Here is a 25,982-nt window from a genome sequence, read left to right as displayed (position 1 = left end):
TTGGGATGTCCCGATATATTTTAGGCAAACTAAGTAAAAAAAACGGACCTGGAAAGGCTGTAGACAGTTAGAATTGAGGTTTGGGTAGCGAGTTGCTGGATCAATGGTGTACTGATCAAAGTTCTTGGTGATGTTCTCAGGAGTGGTCTGAGGCAGCAGTCTGTAGATGCTTTCCCTATAGGAACATAGGAACATGCTGAGAAGTCAATAAAGATTTTTTGTCACTCTTAATCTATAACCTCCTCAGGCTAGGAACCTGTTTAGGTGGTGCTCACATATTCTGCTTCTTTTCCTTTATACAAACAGGAAAATATCTCTGTTCACCAAACCAAACTGGACTATAATTAATAATTTCCATATGACTTTGGTTATGTAACCATAAAATAACATTTATTTTAATAAGAAGTTTCTCAAAATAAATGTACTATTAAAATAAAAATCAGTAGCATGCATTATATAAAAGAACAGTGCTACGAAAAAGTTTTTGCCCTTTCTTGGTTTCCACTATTAAGGAAAATATTTGACACTGAATGTTTTCATGACTTCAACTGAAATCTAATATTAGATGAAGGAGACACAAGTCAGCAAATAGCACATTTTTTACCTATGTCAGTTATTGAATGAATTAACAGCATTACTGATACACGCTCTCTGTTCTCTGCTTTCACATCCCTTCTTAACCCTCCTCCACCTCCTCCCTCAACCTCCTTGACTGCTGATGACTTTGCCACCTTTTTCCAGGATATGGATCTGCCATCAGTGGTCATTTCTCACCCTCGCTGCCACCCATTATGCCTCCTTCCTAGCAATACCCAACATTCTCCACATTCTCTCCACTGTCTGCTACTGATGTTACCAACCTCCTCTCCAATCACCCCACTACCTGTCCACTCAATCCTACTCCCTCACATCTCCTTCAGGCCATCTCCCCCTCACTCATTCCTGCAATTACATCATTAATACCTCACTCAGCTCTCAGCTCAGGAACATTCCCTAACATCAAACAATCTCTGATAACCCTACTTCTCAAAAAAAAAACAACACCTCATCCTTCTGAAGTTAACAACTACAAGCCTGTCTTTCTCCTGTCCTTTCTTTCCAAAACACTAGATGTTTCTAACCAGGTCTTTTTCTTCCTTGTACAGAATGAGTGCTCCATACCAACCAGTCCGATTTCAAGAAGGACCACTTGACTGAGACAGCTCTACTAACTGTGGTCAACCAGCTGTCATCGGTCCTGATTCTGCTACATCTCTCTTCTGCCTTTGATACAGTCAACCACGACATCCTTCTTGCCACCCTCTCTGACCTTGGCATCACTGGGGCTGCTCTCAGATGGTCTGAGTCCTAAATCTCAGGCAGATCCTACAGTGTGTCCTGGCAAGGGGAGTTGTCAAAGGCACACCAGACATGCAGCACAGGTGTACTCCAAGGATCAGTGCTGGATCCTCTACTCTTCTGTCTGTACTCCATCTCGCTGGGCTCCATCATCCAATCCCAGGGGTGCACTTATCAGTGCTATGTCGATGATACACAGCTATACCTGTTGTTCTCTCCGGAGTATAATACGGTATCAGTTAGAGTCTTTGCTTCTGGCAGGAGTACCCACATGCGCCATCATGTCATCGAGGTTGGTCCAGAATACAGCAGCCTGTCTTGATTTAACCAGCCAAGACAGACACATGTCACTGCTCTCTTCAGGTCACTACATTGGCTCCCTGTAGCAGCACACATTAAGTTCAAATCCCTGATGCTTTCCTACAGATCAGCTAATGGGTCAGCACCTTATTATATGGAGACACTGGTGAAGTGCTATGCTCCTTCTCACCACTCAGGTCTGCTAGGGAACAGCGTCTGGTGATGCCACCTCTATGTGGCATCAAGTCCCAATCCAGACTCTTTTCCAGTGTAGCTCCTATTTGATAGAATGGGCTGCCCACCTCCATCTGTACTACTGACTCCCTCAATATATTTAAGAGGCAATTCTGTGAATATCTGTCGAGTTGATGAAGGAAAAAAAAAAAACTTTGCTCTGCAATATTTTTAGATTCTTGGTTAATTTGTTTAAGTTTAATTGCTATAGTGAATGTAATCTATGATTGTAAATGTATGAGGTATTACATCTTTTCACTTGTGCCAAATAACATTTGTTACCCATCATATTACATTTACTGAACAAACAGGCCCTAGCCTAATGTTACTCAATTGTTTACCTCTTTTGTAAGTCGCTTTGGATAAAAGCATCTGCTAAGCAAATAAATATAAATGTAAAATGAATGAACAAACCTATCCAACAAAATCTGCCAGTGAAAAAAATAATTACCCCGCACACTTAATAACTGGTCTTGCCAGCTTTAGCTACGATGACTGTAACCAAATGCCTTCTATCATTCATATCAGTCTTTCATATCACTGTGGAGAAACTTTAGCTCTTCCTTGTGCAACTTTTTTAAACTCAAACACTGGCAGGTTTTCAAGTATCCTGTCCCTGCATCTCTGTTGGGTTTACATCAGAAATTTGACTAGGGCAATCCAAATTCATGGCTCCTTTAACTCTGGCAACTTGTCCATGTCCTAGCGTAACAAAGCACCCTCACACTATATCACTACCAGTACCATGTTTGACTGTTGGTATGATGTAATAGTAGTAGTATTAGTAATAATAATAATAATAATAATTCATTACATTTATATAGTAGCAGAAGAATAACATTGTTCACACATACAGAGTGAATTTCTTAGTTGCATGTCTGACCAAATTGCAACACATTGCCACATTACTGCACCATGACAAACATGGATGGATGGATGGATGGATGGATGGATGGATGGATGGATGGATGGATGGATGGATGGATGGATGGATGGATGGATGGATGGATAGATAGATAGATAGATAGATAAGAGATATTTATGCTCTTCTTGGTTAGCAGTGGTTTCTGCCTTGCTACTCTACAATGAAGACTGTTTCGCCCAGGGTTTCTATGATTATGGAGTTATGAACACTGCCCTTTGCTGAGGTGAGAGAAGCCTACAATTATCAAAATTTTTTTTAGGATAATTTGTGACTTCCTGGATGATTTTACACTGTACTGTTAATTTTGGTAAGGCTGGTCACTCCTGGAAAGATTCACTACAGTTTAGAGACCTTATGGCTCTCGCTATGGTTTAGTAGCCTTACTCTGTAGCCCTTTCCAGATATCAACAGATTTTTAGACTTTTTTTTAGGGATTTCCATTGATTGTGAAGTTATGTACTAGCTGATTCTAACTAAATTAAACTAAGGGAGATTTATACCGAGTTTCCTTTCTTTTACTTCCTCTTTCACTCCTCTTGGCAACCGTTGTCCTCTTCCACCTGACATTGACGTCCTGAGCGAAAAGAGGAGGGTCAGATGGAAGCTTCCCAGAGTAGGGACAGCCATTCCCAGCAGCCTAATATGGCTCCCAATATGCTCTTAGGAACTGCACATGGGAGCTCTGGTCCAGGGGCACTGCTACATTGCATATCAAGGGAGCATAGTGTCTTGAAAGATAGCTTCTCCTCGACCTTCCATTATGCTGGCCTCCCAACTGGGAAAGTGACTTATGTCCAACCCTACTAGGAAGCCATTCCATCCATTCTGGCATGCCATGCCAGCCTCTTCTCTGACACACGGAATGGGGTTAATCTCAGCTGGACATCTGTCCATCCTTTTCCTCCTTGCCATCCATCACACCACCAAATTAAGATAGGGCATATTATTAGTCTTACAATTAAACTTTCCACTAATTACAAAATACAGTATGCAAAAAAGTGAAGTCTAATATGAAAAACATATACCATAAAACTGAAACTTAACTGTTGTGATTAATGATTTTTAGTGTCATGTACAGTATTGCTGCGGTGGGTTGGCACCCTGCCCGGGATTGCCTTGTGCCCTGTGTTGGCTGGGATTGGCTCAAGCAGACCCCCGTGACCCTGTGTTCGGATTCAGTGGGTTGGAAAATGGATGGATGGATGTACAGTATTGCCAGTATTTGGATACATGCAAAAATTATGCAAATTTATAAAACAGCCAAAATGTATTTAGGTAATGAGGTAAACTATTGGCGTCATTTTGCTTGACTTGTCATTATATCCATAATGGCTAACACAGTACAACTCCCTACTACTTTTTTGAAGAGGAGAGACTCTCACTTTAAGCTGTAGCTTATATTTCTGTGCTCATATTAGAACAAACATAAGCAGAAGTTTTTAAAGAGGTCATCAGTCAGTCAGTCATTTTCCAACCCGCTATAACCTAATACAGGGTCACGGAGGTCTGCTGGAGCCAATCCCAGCCAGCACAGGGTGCAAGGCAGGAACAAACCCCGGACAGAACACCAGCCCACCGCAGGGCTTTAAAGAGGTGCATCACAATATTAATATAAATATCCACATCATATTCAGCCATGTATTACTATAGTTAGATCTCAAATATAGTTTATTTAATATAGCTAATCAAAACCTGCCAATTGACTGCACTTTCTCTATTGCTATAACACTAGCTCATTGTACTGCCTCAGGTTGTACTGGCAGCCATAGTTCTTTGAAACATTCAAAACTGCATACCAGTGTTGGCTGGAAGTAGAAACAATGCACAATTTAAGTTACACTGAATACAATGTTACACTACCACTTATGTTCCAAATTAAATTTAGAACACATAAACATTTGAAAAAAGGGCAAAATATGTTTTGTATGTGCCGCACGATTTTTTCTGAGGAAAATAATTTACAGCTGCCCATATTGCAGTAGGGCATTTTAAGTTAAAAGCTCTTTGTAAACACCTTGGAAGCTCACAAAGCTCACAATTTAGGAAAGCCTTCAGAGAATCTGGCAAATTAGATTTTTGTTAATATCCATAATGTCTGTGGTGCAATATATATTATTCAAATAATGTCAGTTATAATTTAAGATTTAGGAAGACTGATAGATAATATAAATTTGAGTTGCTCAAATTTATTATTTTTAAATATTAATAAGCAAGGATGTATCTTTCTTTATTTCTTTATTGGCAGTCAGTGAGTGTGTATTTGTGTTTCCTCGGAACAGCCAGAACCAGCAGTACAAAATGTATGAGGTTTCCTGAACCTGGCAAACGTGACATATCGTTTTAGATTCAAGTAAATATTATCTGTCTAAAACAGGAATTAGCGTGGCAGGGACAGTTAATCTCAAAGAAAAACATGTTTTTAAACCTTGATCTAAATTTGAAACTTGTGTGAAGGAACCCTAGGCACTAGTGCAGTGTAGCTGACCTTTTCTTTCTCAAGCGCTTTCTTGAGGTTTTGTTTGATTTAAACGCCAGAAGAAAAAAAACAAATTATTTAATCCATTTCCAGTATTTATTATATGTGCCTCCTGTAGCCTGTGTAAAATAGATGGAACCATTGCTTTACCTCTGGTTGTTTTGATAAGAAACCAACCTCTTCCACGAATAATACGATGGATCTCTACATCTAAACCACCGGATCATAGAAAAATCAAAAATAAAGAAAAATATCAAGTAAAATGAAATGCAAAATTCAAGTTTTCTTCCATCACTCCAGGCTGCCCCTGGCTGCGAGTCTTGAAATGGGCCACCACCTGATTGTGGTGGGATAGGCTCTGGACATCTTGAACTGAAATTAGTGACTTTAAGAATGTTCAGAACATGACCTGAATCTTAAAATAACTGATGAAATTATTCATATGTTAGCAAACCTGCTTAATTTGATCAATGTTAGCAGGGCTGGGTGCAAGGCAGAAATCAAACCCTGGGTGATCACATATAATGAGTAATTAATCTAATAAGCCACAGAATAAAGCAGAATACCCAGGGAAACCCAAATGCACGCAAGTAAAATGTGTAGATTCATCACAGACCCAAAGAAAACACAATGCATAGACTACACACAGACAACCGTCCCGCTGGGATCCCGCAAGGGTCAAGACGTATGCTGAGAACTGCACCATAAAACCACTTCAAGGCAAATAAACGGTGAAAGTTTGATCATTTGTACCTTTCTGCTAAGATCTCCAATGGGGCCCTGCCCAGTGCCCAGCTTCTCACCATCCATACTGTGTCAAACGCAGCTAGAAAACCTCGGGCGCATCCAGTCCCCATAGGCCAAAAAGGCTAAAAAGACATAGCAAAAAACACAAGGGTAAATCCAAACAAACAGAACATAATACTGAAAAAATAACATTGTACACACCAAAAATCTTTGAATTAATTTTCTGAATGGTCTTCTAACAAGCAAAAAAAAAAAAATTCTGGACTCTGTATTCATTTTCTTAACTGCTTGCTAAGCCAGGCTATTACACACCATCTGATGCATTTCCTGTTGTCTACACATAAAATATGATTCACTGTGATTAAAACAATATAAGAATGTACAGTTGTGACCTTGCACCAAATACTCTTTGCCTTTTTTTTTCTAAAATACACCAAAAAACTATCTAGGACAGACCAGATATTCTCTCTAAATAAATAAATAAAAAGATAAGTTACACATTTACTTAGGAAATTAATTAAGAAATGTACATAGAAATTCTAAGTGTTTTCAATTATGGCTAATATGTTGCAAAGTTATTTTTTTCCCTAGTTATGGGAACTTATGGACTTAGAAAGTTTATTTTTCTTCACTAAAGAATGTCTTCGGCTGAACTTTGAGTCCTGTATGTGTACTGCCAAGAGTATTATCACAGCTTCGACATATTTTGGCAAAGTGTCAACAAAGCCAAAGGGGGGGGGGGGAGCTCATTTTTCTTCAGGACTGAAAGAGAGCAACACCAGACTCACACACCTCAAGTAAACTGTCTCCCACAAGTGCCACAAGCAGTTTTTGCCCACGTCTTTCTCTGATAAGTGCTGCATTCTCCGAAGCATACATGCAAGTGAAGTCAAACATAGCAACATCAGGCTGACCACAGTGATTCATTGCAAAATCCAAAGATGGCAGTTGGTAGTTGGTGGCAAAGTCCGCAGCCTCCCGTGCATAGGATAGTAGAGCTTCCTGATTTACATTTTCATTGCTCAGCAGCATCTCGGTATCAGTGTAATCCTAACAAAAGTAAATGACAACATGAGCAACAAATAAATTTAAATACTGATATGTTGACCTCCTCAGATATCACTATATGAGTAATGTACTCCAGGAATACAAATATCAATAAAAGGAAACAAATTAATAAAAGTCTCTTCCATTCTGTGAAAGGAAATAGGGCCATTTTCATGCCTTACTCTTGCCAAACCCTAACCTAAGCCATTTGTTTTCAACAGATTTGTTTAGCTAGGTAACAGTTCTTTCATTTAGTTGGACTGGTAGCTTAATTAAACTTCACTACCTGATTTCTCAATCTAGAAATAACATAACATAAAGGACCTACCCATTTTGATTGATCTCAATTTTTATTTTCCACAACAATTCATGGGGGGCTGAATCATATACTGGCCTCAGTGTGGGCAAATCATGAATTTATCTTGACAGGAATGTCTATCCATCTCAGGAGATTGACTCACTTGATACCAATTTAGAGTTGCCAACTAACTTAATATGTATGTCTTTAGAAGAAGGGAGGAAACAAGTAATCAAAGAAAGCCTATTTGGAAAAAGCAAGAATGTTCATAATGTGCACATATAATATCGTCAGGGATTTGAATCAACGTCTCATGAGCTGTGATACAGCATAACTAACTATTTACCTGCCACGTTTGCATTCTTATTTATCAAATGCAGAACAATTTGCCACTTATTTAAAAATCTTTAAAGATTATGGCCCATTACAACAGAAATAACTTGTAATATGGTCTAACCTGGCACTAATTCACTCATTCACAGTACATGTGCCAAATGCTAACATATTCAGAATAAGAATAAGTTCATATATTTTTAGTCTTCAAAGGGAACAGAGCAGAAAAACAAGCAAAGAAAACAAAGACCAACCAAGCGATGGGCTAAGGACATATTAAGCCATTTAAAGGTTTTGTAGGTGTCTGTCTAATCACATTTATATTTTTGTACGTTTATGTAGACAGAAAATCAAATCCAAGTTATTGTAGATTCCATTGACACCATCGATCTGTAAATTCTAAAAGGAAAGGAAGACCAAAAAAAGAAGCAACACCAAGAATATAAAGGTAGAGTGTCTTCATGCTGGGTTGACTTCAAATTAAACTGACTGCTAAACAACACATACATTTGCCCAATTAGAAGGCCCCAGGTTTAATTTGGGTCTTAACAATAAAATAATATTTTATTTAATTTTTTTCTTGACCCTTTAGGGTCAGAGTGCAGGGTCATCCATTGTGCAGCACAGCACTCCAGAGCAATTTTCAGGTTAAGGGCCTTACTGAAGGTTCCAATGAAGTAGAATCCCTTCTGGCAGTAACGGGATTTGAACCAGCAGCTTTCCAGATACCAATGCAGATCCTTACCCAAAGAGCCACCGCTCTGCCCCTTTAATAATTTGCCTTCTTTATGTGCATTACTAAGGAATATGTGTGATCACAATGAAGTTGTTTAATATACATTCTTTGCTGTCTGACTTGTAGATAGATAGATAGATAGATAGATAGAATGCAATTATGTTGCTCAGGCTGAAACACTTCCCACTGTAAATCTTAAACACTAAGTGTAACTTGTAGCACAAAATAACCATTTCAAAAAGTTCTTTTTAGTGTATTTAGTAGGTAAATGGATCCAAAGAAAACCAGCACAGCACATTAAGTGTGCAAGAAGACAAGGCTTGAAAAACACCTGCTATTGTACGTACTTTCGACTCCAGTAATCATGTGACATAAATGGTAACACACCACCTTGAAACTAGATGAAATATGAATACCGAAAGCTGAAAAATAACTGTGTTAATGAAAATTAGCAGAGGTCCATGAGGTTATTTTGAACTCTAAAAGATGAACAGCTGAAAATTAAAGTTGGAGAAGTGTAATCTTTTTTAATCGTAAAAAGAAAACATTTCTCAGAAACTGAATAGATGAATTTATAATCTCACAAGAGAAGAACAAGGTAAATCTTAACAACCTCTTTTATTCTGGAAGGAAAATTTCAGCTGAACAAAAGTAGGATTAGGAAACTAAAGTGTAGGGACTTAATGAAATGTGTGTTTAAAGCACACCATTGCACCGACTGGACACTAGAAACTTTCAAAAAACAGCATAAGTCCCTGCTTTAGATTAGTTCCATGGAACGGAACATTTTCAGTGGGTAGGGCATTGAATTCATTATTTAAAAAAATAATGCACATTCACCAGTGTAGTGGGCTTGGGAGACAACTAAATCAATATAATAGACTCCAGGTTTTGTATGTTTTGCTAAACTAAAACAATCAGTGGTTCAGTTATTTTCCTTTATGTTTAAAAAAATTCTAAATCAGGGTACTCAGTTATGGTGCTGGAGGTCCATAGTGGCTGCATGTTTTTGCTTTAACCAGTTTTTTAATTAGAACCCATTTAATTACTAATAAAGCAATATGTTTTTTGGACTTAGTTTTAGTTAATTCACTTGTTACAATTCAAAACATTTAATTGCCTATTTTAGTCTTAAAGAGCTGCATTATGGTTTTAATTGTTTTTAACTAGCCCTCGGTTAATGATGAAGTGCAAATGATAAAGGAACCAGCAGCTCTTGAGCTGACATACTGCTTCCATTTAAACCTGTGTACATGCATCATGAAGTATCTGAGTTAATAAAATGTTTTGAAATAAATGAGAGAGAACAGAAGGACCACAAAATATATTGGTAAAGCTCTTAGAAAACAAAAAATATACATGCAGTTTTTGTCTTGGTAGAATGATAGCACGAATAGCACGAATCGGAGCAACCGAAGGAAACCCACACAGACACGGGGAGAATATGCAAACTTCATGCAGGGAGGACCTGGGAAGCAAACCCTGGTCTGCTTACTGCGAGGCAGCAACGCTACCACTGCGCCACCTCAACCAATGTTCTATACAGAAAATACCCAGACGTTATTTCATTCTCCTTTGCCTACATTCAAGAATCCTGGTGCACTCATTTTTTTATGCTCCTGCAAACTCATAACCCTACTTCACTCTGTGTGGTCATTTACCATTCTGTTAGGATCCATTTTAGAAGCCTTGTACTGGCCTGCATTTGCTTAAATGACTCTTTTCCTCACTACCTACTGTATGTTCCTCCATGAATTGGAGGAATAGTTTGTTGTAATAGCCTAGCAACATTTAATCTGTGGTGTGCATGATGACATGTAAGTGTGATACCATAAACACCAATACATAAATTAAACAAAGGATCTAAACAAATGGCAAAGAAGCACAAACACCCCAAGATCCTGACAGCTGTGAAAAAACTTTCTCTCCTAACCATAAATGCATCAAGCTTACTGATGTTCAGGTGCCTCAGGAATATCCACCCATTATCCTCCCACATTCAAACTGTTTACATCTTCAGCCATTCCACATTTCTATAGCAGATTTTCCCTAGATGATGTGATTGTCCTTTCAAATACAAGATTTGTATGTTAATTGATTTAGTACAAAAAATGACAAAAAATTGCCTAAACTGACAAAAATGTGAAAACTGATTTAAAATGGTGAAATATTTTATTATATAAAATATATCTCTCTATTATTAAAAAAAAATCTTGGGAGGGAGACAAGACGTGATCTTCTCGGAAGGCACTCTGATGTCCCGCGAGAGACACTTTAACGTGAGACAAAAGGACAGCTGCTGTACAGGCTTTTAAATGATCGACGCGCAGCGCAACAAGCAGAATGTGCAGCTCGCCAGCAGCAGCAAGCCAGCTGCTGATCCGACCACATCTCCTTAGCATGCGATCATACCCCCCCCCCCCACCCTTTACAACGCGAACACCGTTATACATCCCGTGACAAAAAGCTTAAACCAGAAATGAACAGAAATAAAGGACAAAGAGTAGATGACAAAGTAAAACGTTGTAAAGAATTCAAAAATGTTGGCACGGTACACATGCACAGCTGGTTAGAGATAATGGAAGTACAAAAATTCCAAAGTCTCAAAAAAAGGATAGGAAAGATCACATTAGCGCAAACAAGCAGAAATTATTACTCGGTGAAATAACGGAAGGGCAAAAAGAGATCAAATATATTGTTCGGATTTAAACTTTAAGTCGGAGACTTGTAGAACGTCTAATTCGTGTTGCCAGCAAGAATTAAAAGATTCCAAAAGCGTTGGCACGGTATTTAGTCCCATGAGATGGAGACTTTTAACATGAGATTCTTTCAAGTTACGCCCTACTTACAACTATTTTCAAACAAGACACCGGCCATCTAACCTCAGTCATGTGAATGTTTTTGGACAATAATTTTATACGTTCTAGATGAGACGTCAACAACAAAGCGAAGAAGAAAAAGCATGGACAAACATTCAAGAAAGTCATTTTATTTATTAGAGAGAAAGAAACGATATTCACTCACAGGCAGTTGTACGTTGCATTGTCACGATGTAAGTCCAAACACGGAATCAAAATTCAGTGCCATCTTGAAGAAAAAGTTAATTCCAAATATTGTTTTACTAAAGTTTTAAAGTAAAAGTATACATAGTAATACGTATGTAACAATTCCCATGAAAATAACAATCTCTTTTAATTGTATATCCGATAAACCAAACCCTGGGGTGGGTGAGCGAAGCGAGCAGGGGGCGGGGCCCCCTAGTTATGAATTAAAAGAAACCAAGAGTGTTAGCGTGTAAACAGAAAGCAAAAAATGCATTAAACAAATATATATATGTACAGAACTTAAGACTAAGTTAAAAGTTTGACATTCTACAGAAAACAAGAATGCTTGAAAAACGGAGATGCATACAAATAAAATCAACAGTATCTGCTAAATAATTGATTATTGAAATACAAAAATATTGATTATTAGTGTTTTGCAAAGTTACCCAGAAAATTACACCAAAAGCTTCATTGCTAAGATGAAGCTGCATGTGTGTAGAGCACAGAACACACATAACATAACACTTAACACAACATTAAGTTTTTGCTGGGATATACACCACAGCTACCATTTCCTAGTGGTCCAAAAACATCAGCATCATGAATTCTGTTGACTTTATTACAGTATTTCAAATGAAGACATGCTTCTTTTTCATAGAGCGCTCTTACAAGTTCATCTAAAAGATGTTTTTTGTAATATCACACAGAAGTTTAGTGAGGGCAGACACATCTGGCACATCTCCAAAATATCCTGGTTTACCAGCTACTAAAAGAATCATCAGCAATGTCAAGAAATGACAAAATACATTGGTGCACCATTTTAATTGGCTGACTCAAAAGTTTAACTATTAAATATTAGTCAATTAATAACAGATTAATACATCATTTGCATGAAAATGTGCTATAGAAATAAAAATGTTGTCGTAGCTGTAATTTTATGTGTAATTTTTTGAGTGTCTACAAATGTGCACATTCGTGATGATAAACTTGACTTTCAAAATAAAAGTGCTGAAAAACACTGATAAATTAAAATAATATAAACATTAAGAGTAAATAATCAATTGCTTGCAGCGTCCATACAATAAATTAAGGATAATTTAAGTCTTACATGAAGATCTGTTATTTACTTCTTACTTCTCTGATATGTGCTCAAAATGAGCCTCTGGTCTCGTTAAGTTAGATTAGTGCTAGAACATTCACTTGGTTACAGTATGTCATGTGTAGTAGCATGGGTAAAATAGCCCATGATGTCTTGATGCATTAGTCCAACACTAGCTTAATCAGAATTTAACACTGATATTCTTTGCTTAAATGCCTGTCCATCCAAAATCTGTTTACTGCTATCATGATATGATTACTCTAACTGCTTAAGTTGCTTTGAATGTAATCATTTGTGAAAATGTACAGAGGCCACACAAAATGGCCACTGCTAATGAGCAAATAGATGTTAATCACCGAATATAATGATGCTACAGAGGCATTTGCTATGACTGTGGGAAAAGGTACAGGTTTCACCCTCCCTCTTCACCTTGACACATACCTCAGCATTTGGTTACTGCTTTATCACTCTGCGCAGCATTTGACATGTTTTGACAGGAAATGAGATGTTTACATCAGAAATTAGGATTTGCTGTAAGGGTGTTCTTAAGGTCATATTTATGAGTAATGCTATGTAAGGAAAGGGACAGATTTTTTAATTTTAAATTCTGTATATATAAAGTAACAAATCAAAACAAAAATCAGGAAACAATTGTAACTTTGTTAATTTGGAACACAAAGAAGCAATGGACTAAAAAGGAGATATGGTGTTGCCTAACCTGCAACTCTGCTATTATGTTTTGTGAATGTAATGTTCAAAATATGGAAGGAATAAGAAAGAAATGAAATTGGACCTTCTTGGTTAGCTAAGGTGTGGAAATCTTGCTCAAACTGTTCTCAGTATATTTTGCTTTGTACACCAATCACCTCTAACAACCATCAAGAAACATTTTAAAGCTGAGGTTATCAATTGCTGTCAATCATATATTCCTATCATAACACAATTTTTAACACATGGAAGATGTTTGATATTGAGCCCTTTAGAGATTTTTACATTCATGATATATCTGCTAATTTTTCAACAAGTCTTACACAAATACCGTACATCATTTCATAACATTTTCTCTTAAAAGCTGCTGTGGAGCTATACTATCTAGTAGCCATGATGATAGTAGGCAGCATCTCCAAAATTTACCAGGGTTTTTTCAAGAATTCACTCTGAAATAGTACTGAGAACTGAATCTTTCAATCAGAATTAAAGATAACGAATGGAAATCAGCTACCAATGAACTTAATTGGCACAAGGCATGGTCACATTCAACTAAAATTATACCTCACATATACAGTGTCTTTCATAACTCAAACTATCAAAAAGTACCCAGATCAAACCCCAGTTGTGAATGCTGTTAGCAGTCATCTGTCTCACAGAGTTACATGTTTTCGAAAAATTCCACATTCATACCTTATTCAAATAAAATGTTTGCGTATTTAACTTTGGATTCATAACAATCCCTAAACTCTAACAAATCTGTCTGGAGGTAATGACAGATGGTATTTTACTACTGAACAAACAGTCTATTCTGATAATTTGCTTTACCTTGCTAGCACATTGTCAAAACTCACCCACTATCACAAAGTGGAAAAACAATGCCCTGTTTTGCTTAAAATTACAAAACAAATGGCTTAAGATTAACTGTCCAGAACTTCTTTAGAATTTGACAGTCATTTATGAATGACTAGCAGTCCCCCGTGGCTTCACCCATGTAGAAGTGAAACAGGACAGCGAGAAGGGCCATGCCTGGCTCCCTACTCCTGACGTGACGCTTCCCCCTCCCCTTGGCCTGCAGCCTCTGTCTCGGATTAGCGTGAATATATCGCTCCTGCAAGCAATTCTTGATTCTTAGTGTGATAAGAAAAGTAGCAAAATCACCCAGAATGTTCAAGCAAATTCTATAAAAAAGCCAGATCTAAATCCGTTAAGTAGTTCTCTCGTTCACTAGCTGAGCGGATGTAAGATACGTCCCGAGGCTGGCGCATAAGTGAGGAGGGCCCTGGCCCCCACCCTCCCCTCAGCTGTGTGTCTCTCGGATTCGTGCACATAAATCGGTACCGCAAGTAGTGCTGGGCAGTATAACCAAAATTCTATATCACGGTATTTTACAAAATTATACCGGTTTCACGGTATTCAACTGTATTTTTTTCCCATGCACAAGTGGATGTTAACCACATTTTCCACTGCAATTACTGCAGTAGACTGGCTAAGAATAACCTATTCCACTGTCATGAGCATTGTACATTGTACAAAAAAACATTTTAATTTGCACACAAGTATTAATACAGGTTTGCATAGCCCCATAAAGTGATAAAGTTTTCAAGGGGGTGGCACTACTGAAGAGAAGGAATCACATTGCATGACAGTTGCAGTCAAAATATAGAAGCTTTTTATTGAACAAATTTTACAAACAACTTAAACTAAAATTTTGACAACATATTTTCAACCATCCAAAGAGGAATTTAGACTTAGTAAAATATCCAGAGGTGCTTGTCAAAAGTTGTATTGCACTGAACATGTCGTAGAAAAGAAATAAATAGTAAATATTTTTTGTAAACCAACTACACTTTCTGTTAATGTTAACAATCTCTGTCCCCTGACACGTTAAAGCGACTTTTGAACAACTTTACCATCATTAGTTAATGTTAACAATCTCTATCCCCCGACACGTTAAAGCGACTTTTGAACAACTTTACCATCATTAAACTGCATAATATGTCCGCAAGCGAACTATGATACTTAGCACTATGAGAGAGGTCGCAAAATCACACCAGAATGTTCAAGCAAATTATAGAAAAAAAACGATCTAAATCTGTCAAGTAGTTCTCGCATGAAACATGGACAGACATACAGACAGACAGATGTTGGATTGTATACATAGATAGATGTACCTAATTAATTTAAATGCTGAACCTCTGGTAATTTCCTCTACAATTGAATAATTATTACATACTAATTATTCTAATTTCTTACTATCTTGTTTGACTAACATGTAATTCATTTATGGCACTATCAACTCTGGAAAAGGATTTTACCTTCTGTCTCCTTGCCTTCTGACATATTACCATCTACAGTATAGTATGCTGGAGATGTGAAAATTATTCATTCTCTACTTACATCGCTCAACATGAAGTTAAGAAGCACACAATTGCTACCTATAAACATATAGAGGGCACTGAACATAATGAAATGTTCTGCCTTTAGTAGTAAAATATAATTTAGGAAAGTTAATGAAAGTGTTCTATATGAACAAATGTAATATTAACATTCATTATCAATGTCACACCTATAATCTAGCAGAACGAAATAAAATATGTCAACTATAACAGAATGTCAGTCATTTGCACAAAAGACACTTGCACTTAACAATAAATATTTGACAATCAGCCTGACAAAGAAAATCACACAAACACAGTCCAGCTTAATTAAAAATAAACGTCAGGTGAAAATCTAACCTGCAGTGTCAATGCACCACCTAAACATTACACTGTATATTACCTCTAAAATTAGCATAGTTTTACAGTCATAATCATTTTGATTAAAGCTTCAAGCTCTGAGAATTTTTGCTTTCAATTAAAGGCCAGGGTATGGTAATTTACGTTTAAACAGAGTACTTCCACAGGCTCCTAGATTCAAAGTGAATTTAAAGAATACGGTTATGGTTTAATGTAAACTTCAGTAACAGCAGTGCTGTCTGCTACTTACATAAATAATGACTCCTTTATCCAGCAGGCTTTGTTTCTTTGCTGTCATCACAAAGTAATGGGTGTTATCTTTATAATAAACAATGTTCTCCAGGTCAATTCCTGAAATTATAAATTATGTGGCATTTCAACAAAACAGACGAACTAGCATGATTTAATAATAATAAATTCATTATACAATGTACTTCTGTCTTATCACCATAATATTGACTAGAAACAAGGTGTCACAAAAATGAATGGACAGCTAATTTTACAAATATTTAATCCCAAGTAAACGTGAATTGCACATGTGTGAAAAGTGATCTTTTAGATTTTTCTAAAATCGTACGACTGTTGGCTCTCTCTCAGGTCTTTTATTATGGATCTTTTGTTAATCTTTAAGGAGAAGTTACTTGTACATCTCTTCATTTAATTTTACCCTCGTAAAATGAATAATACTGTACATTATTTACATCTGAATTATCTGATAACTTAGCAGCTTTTTAATGTATATTATTACTTAATTGATGACAGGATTGGCACCCCAGCCACCATAAAAAAACCTCACACTGTTCCATTCCATCTGAACTAGTGTGGTGCTGAGGTGTCACACGTTGCATGGCTGCACGAGGGTCCTAATCTGGGGTCCTGAGGTGGTTTGTCTTGTGGTGGGTGCAGCAACGCGCTAACCTCTCTTTCTCTATTACTTAATCAAATTGCATATATTTTCAAATCCCCACACATGAATGTCTATGTTTGAAATTCTTTGTACTATAATTCTGTTCTGCTGTTACTACACATAATAGGACATAATGCAACATAACATTCTGAAACCTGATTAATTCAATTGAGGGTTGCAGAGGAAAGTAGCCTAACAAGCAGGACTGTTCGTCAGGCAAAAAGCAGTCCCAGGCCAGCTGCCAATTAATTGCAGGACCCAATTGTGCACACCCACTCACAAATTGCCATATTCCTTTAGAGACAAGGAGAGGGAGAACCAAGGAGTATCCAGAGAAAAACACACATAGTCACGGGGAGACCATGCAAACTTAAAGGGTGTGGAATTTAAACCAAGGATACTGGCAGTAGTACAAACCCTTGTGTCACCAATCATTGTTTCCCATAATTGTTTTATATATAAAAAATACTTTCTTTATACATGAAAGACTACATGAATCTTAACAAATATATATATATATATATATATATATATATATATATATATATATATATATATATATATATATATATATATATATATATATATATATATATATATAGATATATACTGTTATGGGCTTGATATTTTACAACTTTCACCAATCTTTTAAGGTTTTAGAGGGATACCAAATTAACCCTGAATGCAACTGTCACAAAGAAGGAATAAAACTTGGATGGGATGGAAATGAATGGAATGAACCAGAACACTTCGAGGAGAAAACCTAGGAGTAAAAACTAGGCAAATGGAAAATACTGGTTATCTAAATGTTTGCAGTATACCTATCTAACATAAAAAAAGAACCTGATGAGAAAAATCTAATTCTGGAGAAGCAAAAGAGTACATTAAAGTATTATAACAATAGGGGCATCGGGATCTGAATGAAGACGTTCCTACTTATATAAAACAGATACATCATTTCATCAGAATTCCTTGGAGAATACTAGTTTGTGTTTTGCTCACATTCCAAATAAGAGGCAGGGAATCTGATAATCTCAAATTCTTTTACATTCTGTACTGCATGCCAATTAATGGAACCAGTGAGTGAGCCATCCCCCAGCCATAGATAAACCACCTGTAAAAATACTCCCACAAATGTTGGAAAATTCCTGCTACTGTCGTTCAGGTAAAAATGTTACTTAAGACCCAAAAGGCAAATTCTTCTAAGATGAAAGGCTCCAAACAATCTGGTTCATCTATTCTTAACTTAAGTTCTGGACCTTCTTTCTGCTCAACAATATGGTTACTTTGGAAAAAATAACACCTGGTGCATTACAGATAACTGGCAGACATGAACGTCTGTCTGTATTTCTTCACCATAATTAATCTGTCACTAAAAGAGTGGAATTTGGAACCCACCTGTTTCTTCTTTAAGGTCCTGAAAGAATTTCTGGTTGAAGATGAAAGCTACGCCACTAATTTCCTCTACCTTGGCCTCTGCAGTTGTATTTCTATTAATAAAGTTTGCTGTGATTGCTATTGCCAGTTTTCCTCTGAACTCTTTTCTTCTAAAACCTGAATAATTTAGAAAAGAATAGTTACATTTCTTACATATGTTTGCATGATACATAATATTAGCTTTAAAGGACATCTTAACAATCTTGCAGTTAAGAAAGTATCACCTGAACACAAAAATGATTTATTTCCTGCAGGAGGATGACTTCAATACAACATTAACACAAGTGGTGTTCATATTTAATCAAGATATTCTTCATCTATAAATAAATAAGCCAAGCAAGAGGCAGTATCATTGATAATAAAGGCGAAATGTAGTAATGCCTAAGATTCTTTTTAACTGTTGATATACTCACCGAAAATTTCAGTTGTGTCAATAGCTTTTCTAAGGTATGCTCCATTTATAGAATGCTTTTACTTACTTTTACTAAGAACCTTGTACCACCATGGACATATGAAACCATTAACTTTCTGTTTAGAGTAACTGCTTACAGGTTGAATTTTCCCAGTCACACATCCATGGGTGATGTAAAACGAAGGACTATGAAACCCATATCATTGTCTGTTTGAAGTTTGCATATTCTCCTAGTGTGTGAGTGGGGTTTTTTCCCACATCACCAAAAACAAGAAGGTTTGTTTAATTCTAAACTGGGTGCTATATAAGAATGCGTGTTTGTAGGCTGTTTCTGGTCATGCACCCAGTGCTGCGATGACAGGCTCTGGCCCCTCGTCACTTTGAATATGTTTTAAGTAGATCTGAGAATGTTATGTTATCCACATTCAAGATATAATTAAAAAGGTTTATGAAGACAAAATGAGGTAAGTATCAATCTGCATGTATGCAGTACTAGGGTGTTGTACCGTGTTAGCCATTATGAATATAGAGAAAAGCCAAGCAAAATGACACCTTTTATTGGCTAACTAAAAAGATTACAATATGCAAGCTTTCGAGGCAACTCAGGCCCCTTCTTCAGGCAAGATGAAGGGGCCTGAGTTGCCTCGAAAGCTTGCATATTGTAATCTTTTTAGTTAGCCAATAAAAGGCGTCATTTTGCTTGGCTTTTCTCTACAATCTGCATGTATGAAAATGATACAATAAACCCTCCAATTCAAATCAGCTTCTTGTCTTGATAAAATCTGAAATGTACTAAAGATGCATGAAAAACCATGAAGTCACTTTTAATCTTTTATCCTAAGCTTAATTTAATGGCACTTAGTATATGATTTTGGAAAAAATACACATTCACATATTTTCAAAAGTTACTTTTATTATTATCACTTATTGAGTGCTAAAATCTGTTACAGCAGCAACGTGAGCAAAATAAGAACCAAAAAAATACTCACAGTCATCACAGCTAACTAATTTTGTCATTAATACGCCACACCTGCACAATGATTCTATTGCATTTTAATGATAAATAATGAAAAAATGTCCGTCTTTGGGCTTGGCAAAATTAAAATAAATCTATATTATTGCTTATATACAGTACCTTGCTGTGGACACTGGTACAGATATCATATTAGAGGGACAAAGTAAACCACAAATATGTGTTTCCATGTTCAGATGATCACTGATTCCAGTAAAGTGGCCCTACTTATGTATCTATATTACCATGAAGTCTACGTAAATGCAGCTTTCAAGGCATGAGCTGACCTTCCAATAGAAGATTTGTGGTTTGAAACTGCAAACCATGTTTGTCAATGTTCACTATGATACAGTTGTTTCTAATTCACATAAGAGTTCAAAAAAGGTAAAAAGTGCCTGTGTTCGTTTTAATTTTGATTAGTCTCAATTATACCTCCCTATACAGCCATGATGAATGTATTCAACATTGATTTCGTTTACGATTTAACTTCTCTTAGTATTATTACATTCATATGGTGAATATGAAAGAATATAGAAAAAAAAGAAAAACATTTATCTATCTGAATTTTTTCATCTTCAAGAATCTATTAAAATAATCAGTTTTCAAGAAAGAAATGAAAATCAATACTAAAAGAACTTAAGACTAAGTGAACTATTCAGCAAAAAATTAAATAAATTGTCTGTTAATTGTACTGTAATCACTCAAAGATTACCCTCCAGAGTATGATACAACTAGACATTTAATACTGTGTCTTTACTACGTAACTTGAGTAACAGCATAGTTAATTGTGCAATCAGATATGGAATAAGAATGGCAAATGAGTAGTCATCATTATCTTTATTCAAGTTACACAGTAAATATATAGTAACTAGTCATTTAGCCTGTTACAATAGCGGGCGCTAGAACAGTAGTGCATAAACATTAGTAGGAACAGTCTATATTAAATGGCAAGGGACTTTGACGTCATTCTTTTTGTTGGTCGTATTTTTCTTTCTTTCAGCCTTTCTTTTGTTGATGTTTACTTGCTGAGCTGACCGTTCTTCGTGGGCTGCCGCCGTGTATTGTGTGTCTTTAATTTTCTGTGACAGTAATACTGTTTTGTACGGCTCTATTCAATAAGAGCGCGCACAAAAAGGCGAGCTTCAAAAGGGCAACCTCAATTGGGCGCAGCGAAAAAAGGCGCGCGTAAATAAAGATCTGCACCTTTGTTGCTCTTCACATATTCCAGAGCCATTTGAACTAAATTATCTACGAACGCCTTTATTCACCGCGCTCAATTGAGGTCGCCTTTTTGTGCGCACCCTTATTGAAGGATGCCGTCTTGTATGTCCGCTGGCATGTACGTTGCCTTTAATCTCCTCTGACAGTAATACTGGCTTGTATGTGGCTGTAATATGCGTCACTGTATTGTGTACCTTTAATTTCCTCTCGCAGTAATACTGGTTTGTATTTCCGTAAAACGCCTCTAACTTTCTCTGACAGTAATATCGCGCATCGCACCGTGCCCCGCGCATGCGCACTTCACCAGAAGACACCCACACACGGACACCTGGACGCAAACAGGGATTTTATTAAAGAGGATAATGCTTAGTTACACTGCAGCTAGGCAGGTACTGGTAATTACAGTGCAATGTGGAAAAATGTAAAGGTAGCTGTGGCAGGCTATAAACATCTCTCTAAAAACATATCTACCTTTTATTCTGTTTCATCCACTTGGATCACTTGTGAAGATATATTTAGTCAACTTGTATATGCCAGATTCAAAGGAATTTAACAATTTACAGAACTCATTAAACTCAGTTTTCAAGTCATAGGGTCCAGTTCCCACATCAATAGCCACAGACACAAAACAGGAATCATACTTAGATATTGACACCAGTACATCACTGGTCACTCTCTAAACTGAGTACATTTAGATTTGCCAATCAAACGTACATACATGCTGTTGAGCTCAGTCATCTTTTGGCATGTGTAATGAGAACAGGATAACCTGAATAAAGAAAACCACGCAGACACGGGGAGAGAATACAACTTCCCTATCTGCTGAAGCTACTGCATAAGGCAGCAGTGCTAATCACCATGCTTTAGTGTGTGACTAGTCATTGCAATGGACCAGTAACTCATCCATGTTTGTTTCCAGTCTTGTACATCATGGTGCTGGTCTGCAGGTATCCATGACCCTGAATTGCATTAGGTGAGTTTGGGAATGTTACATTATATTGTTATAAGATAAATGAATACCTACCCATAACACATATGTTAGTGTAATCATTACTTCAAAAGCTATATTTTTATCTTGTAGACTCTAGTAAATAAGAAAATAAATATATTTTTAACCATATTAAACTAAATAAATTGTAAACATAATGTAATATAATTTATTATCAATGGTTAACATAGAAAATTCTTCCACTGATGTCAAAGAAAACACGAACAATTCAATGGAACGCGGACATTTAAGCTGTGGTTTGGTCTGGTAGAAAAAGTGTTGTCTGAAACCTAAAATTAAAAGCTAAACGCCTGACATCAGTCTGGTCTAAGTGAGGTAAATGTAAATTTTCATGGTCTATAAACTTGTAAGCAATCTGAGGAACTCACATTGCAGTCAATCAATTAAAACAAGGAATAAACACGGAAAAACATCTAAATTTAGATTAAAAATGTTAGTTTCATAGTTCATCTGTTTTATGTGTAATTGACAGTTACAAAAAACTGACTGTATTATTATGTTCTGCCCTTTTCAAGTGTACTATATAGAGTGTCATATTAATTTACTAAAACTATATTGTTTTATAAAATCTGAATTCCTGGAGCGTTTATGTTTCATAAGTTCAAAAGGTAGCTCAGAATAGAGAAGGAAAAAAAATAACCCTGACTTCACTGACCCAATCCTATTGCTTCTTTCTTCACAAAATCTATGTGATCAGACTGTTCTTCACTAATGATACGTCTACTCCTGTTCCAGGTTTGTATCTCTCAGCTGGACTGTAGCAACTGGCCAGTTTTCAATTAGCTCCTGTAGTTATGCTGAACTCAACTGCCTCACTGAAGTACTTTGTCACATTACACCCAGATTTCAAGTGCTCCTAGGATCCACTTCAAAACCATTTATCTTGATTTGCAGGTGTCTGCACTGTTCTATTTCTTTTAACCTCCAGTTTCTGTTATTCACCTTCTGCAAAACCTCTGATCTTTCCAAGAAACTACTTCATGATTTCCTCTTAGTATTTTGTTTTTTGAGAAAACATATTGATAAAAATTCAACTACTATGGGAGCACAATTCCACCTATTTATTAAAAGTAGATGGAGTAATGGTTCAAAACCACACCAGCTGAAAAACAGAGAGTCTGACTTATGCAAATGGCCACAATTGATGTATAGGGAAATCTGTCATTTTCTTTAACCAAGTTAAAATTAATGGATTTCATGTTTTTAAAAACAAAGGTATAGCCCAGCCAGACCTATGAAGGTAAAAAGCTTTTTTTGAGTGGGTGCTCGTTCACTTGTCATTTGCTGTGGAAAAAGCAGGATGTCCCTGCATTGATGCTTGGGGAATGTTGCAGAGCTCATGCTTTGTAATTCTGATTTTAACAAACTTGTTAGCATACTGTGCAAATGAGTGTGGATAGTTACCAGTATATTCAGTAAAATGTTAGCGGGCTTAATGTTAAGAAAATACACTTGCCAAGCAAAGAGTTATTATGATAATTTAACCACGTTCTATTTGCTAGTCCATGAATCAGTTTTTGGTGATATTTTTGAAACTACAAGGAGGGAATTAACCTTTTAACATTAACATTTTTAGGGATGGTACTCATTTCACAGTTGTACTTGAAGCAAAAGGTGCTTCATCTTAAAATCTTAGTTAAAGGATCATAAAACCTCAGCATTGGAAGTATTTCTGTTTTTACTTCTAACTGGTTTTCCTAAAAATATCCATATGTTTTCACTTAAAACATTTTGTAATGAAAAGTAAAAAAGGTCTGTAATGAATTTGGTTTATTTTGGCTTTTGTATCAATAAAAGCTGAAATTTTAATAAGGGTGTGTAGACCTTTAATATCCAGAGGATATGCCTTTAGAAATCCCAAAAATAAATTATAATGGAGTTCCTGTTAATGCAGAATAATATAAACTGACTAAAAACTTAATACTAAACTTTATTAGTAACCATTTAAATACTGGTTTATAATAATGCTGTAGTTTATTTCAAGGAAAGCTGACTTTTTATCAGAAATGTGTTTAAAAATTGAAACATTCTCAGTATGTTCTACTACTGTATATGTGTTATATTGAAACTAGCACCTGACTCCAAGCCATTCCCAAAACACAGTGTTAAGCAAACTATTTTGCCTGAGCTATTATATGAAGTACTCAGAACTGAAGGTAATTATTTGAGGATTTGGGGAGGAAAATGAAACAGATTATTTTCTGTGTTCATTATGTTTAGGTAATAACAGGCCCTTTGGATGCAAATGTTACAAAGTGCATTCAGTATACACTGCATGTCATGTATGCATGTTGTAATAGTTAGCCCGGCCACAGACAGACATGACACCGGAATGTCCAAACACACACACGTTTATTACACTACTTCCGGCAGCACTCCCCAGTGTGGCAAAAGCCCTTGCACGCGGAAGCACTCTGAGCGTACACCATCCCTGGTCTGTCAGCACTTCCTGGTGTACTGGAAGCGCTGTCCCCCAGGGATCAAGAACCGTGCAGGTGCCCAGGGAAGAGAAGTGCCGCTCTCCTGGTCCCTCCTTCCTCCAGGTGTCCCGGCGGATTCCTGGCCGTCTATTACAATGTATAACCTGATTAGTATTTCATTAGACCATCAAAATGAGCATGGCTGAAAATTTCTCACACATTCCAGATTTTCCTGTCCAAGATGAAAAATAGGCAGCTAAAGTAATGCTTTTTAATCAATAATAAAATAAAGCCTCTGCTGAGAACTTAACCATTGACTTAACTTAGCTGTTCACTAGTGAGTGAATTGTCATAGTAGTTGAATTAAGAGATGCAGCTTAAAGATTACATGAGTATATATCACAACTATTTTACATCCAAATGGTGACAGCCTATCTGGCCCATCAACCATCAAAAATACTCTTCCTCAGTCCAGTAACAGCATCATTGTAAGTTTTCACAAGATAGAAAAGTTCATGGATTTTGGACATGCACTTCCCTGTAAAAATGTCATTATTTGCAATATTCATTGTTCAATCTAGCATTAATGAGGTATCAAAATCCTTTCTTCAGTGCAAATGAAGAAAGGAGTTAATATCATGAAGACACTAAGTTTGCATCGCTTTATGTAGTTGCTGTTTAATCAATTGATTGCTTATTTTAAGGCAGTCTTTTTACAATGTGAACTATAGTTAGCATGTAAGAAAAAAGTATATCATAAGATCACTTCTGATAATTAACCTCAAACATCTTACCCTCTAGAGTGTTTCGTCGTCCATCTGCTCCCACAATTACATCAAAATCAAAGCTTGCAACAGGATGATCAGCTGGACACACTTCAGCCCGCCAGCCCATTCCTATCAAACAGATCAAGCAATTAATGAAGACATAAACTTGAAGGAAAAAGAATGTATAGCACACCTTTGCAAAGTTGGTAGAATCCCTTTTTCATTTATCACTGGTCATAAATTTACACGATGTTACTGAATTGTTCACAATTAAAATATTCATAATTGAATATTGAAAATGCACCATCTATAAAACTTTAACATTTTAGTTCTTCCAGTACAGTATTATACAGTAAATTCATATTCTTCATTGCCATATAAGCACATTGTCAAAAGACCTTGTATATCACGTACACAGTATGTCAATGTAATTGCCAGCTTTTATAACTTCATTGCTGTCGTTAGCATATGCTGTTTATCTATCCAATGGAGTATGGTTCAAGCTCTTTCAGTTTATGATGCACTTCAATACCTTCCTAAATGCCTGAGGATCACTACCCCAGGGCCTTTAGCTTATTTATGTAGCAATGTGATATGGCCAGTCATTTGAAGACTAAGAAGAACACAGAACATATTAATCATGAGGGTTACTGTGCTTTGTTACTGTGCTTTCTTAGATTTTACATGGCTGTCAAGGCAGTGTCATGGAAGTATCAGCATCAAGGTGTGGAAAAGACAATCAGGATATTATTATATTCCTCTGAGGAAGACGTG

General features: G+C 36.5%; 1 protein-coding gene across 12 annotated transcripts in view; it reads right to left on the bottom strand.

Moving 5' to 3' along the window:
• The window catches only part of LOC114645970 (F-actin-monooxygenase MICAL2-like), a 353,538-nt gene that overhangs the window by 198,294 nt on the left and 129,262 nt on the right, over positions 1 to 25,982 (bottom strand). For all 12 annotated transcript variants that reach the window (XR_007934100.1, XM_051922735.1, XM_051922734.1 and 9 more), the window contains 6 exons: positions 25,236 to 25,337; positions 18,329 to 18,484; positions 16,274 to 16,374; positions 6,813 to 7,070; positions 6,027 to 6,142; positions 49 to 175 (listed from right to left, as the gene is read on the bottom strand). Coding sequence is in view for 11 of the 12 variants with exons in the window: in XM_051922735.1 (XP_051778695.1) it covers positions 49 to 175; positions 6,027 to 6,142; positions 6,813 to 7,070; positions 16,274 to 16,374; positions 18,329 to 18,484; positions 25,236 to 25,337 (860 nt within the window). In the remaining variant the exon portion in view is untranslated. The remainder of the gene's footprint in view (positions 1 to 48; positions 176 to 6,026; positions 6,143 to 6,812; positions 7,071 to 16,273; positions 16,375 to 18,328; positions 18,485 to 25,235; positions 25,338 to 25,982) is intronic.

The sequence above is a fragment of the Erpetoichthys calabaricus genome, chromosome 2, assembly GCF_900747795.2.
Source record: "Erpetoichthys calabaricus chromosome 2, fErpCal1.3, whole genome shotgun sequence".
Lineage (NCBI taxonomy): Eukaryota > Metazoa > Chordata > Cladistia > Polypteriformes > Polypteridae > Erpetoichthys > Erpetoichthys calabaricus.
The sequence above is the reverse complement of the archived record's forward strand: the minus strand, read 5'-3'. Positions and strand labels throughout refer to the sequence as shown.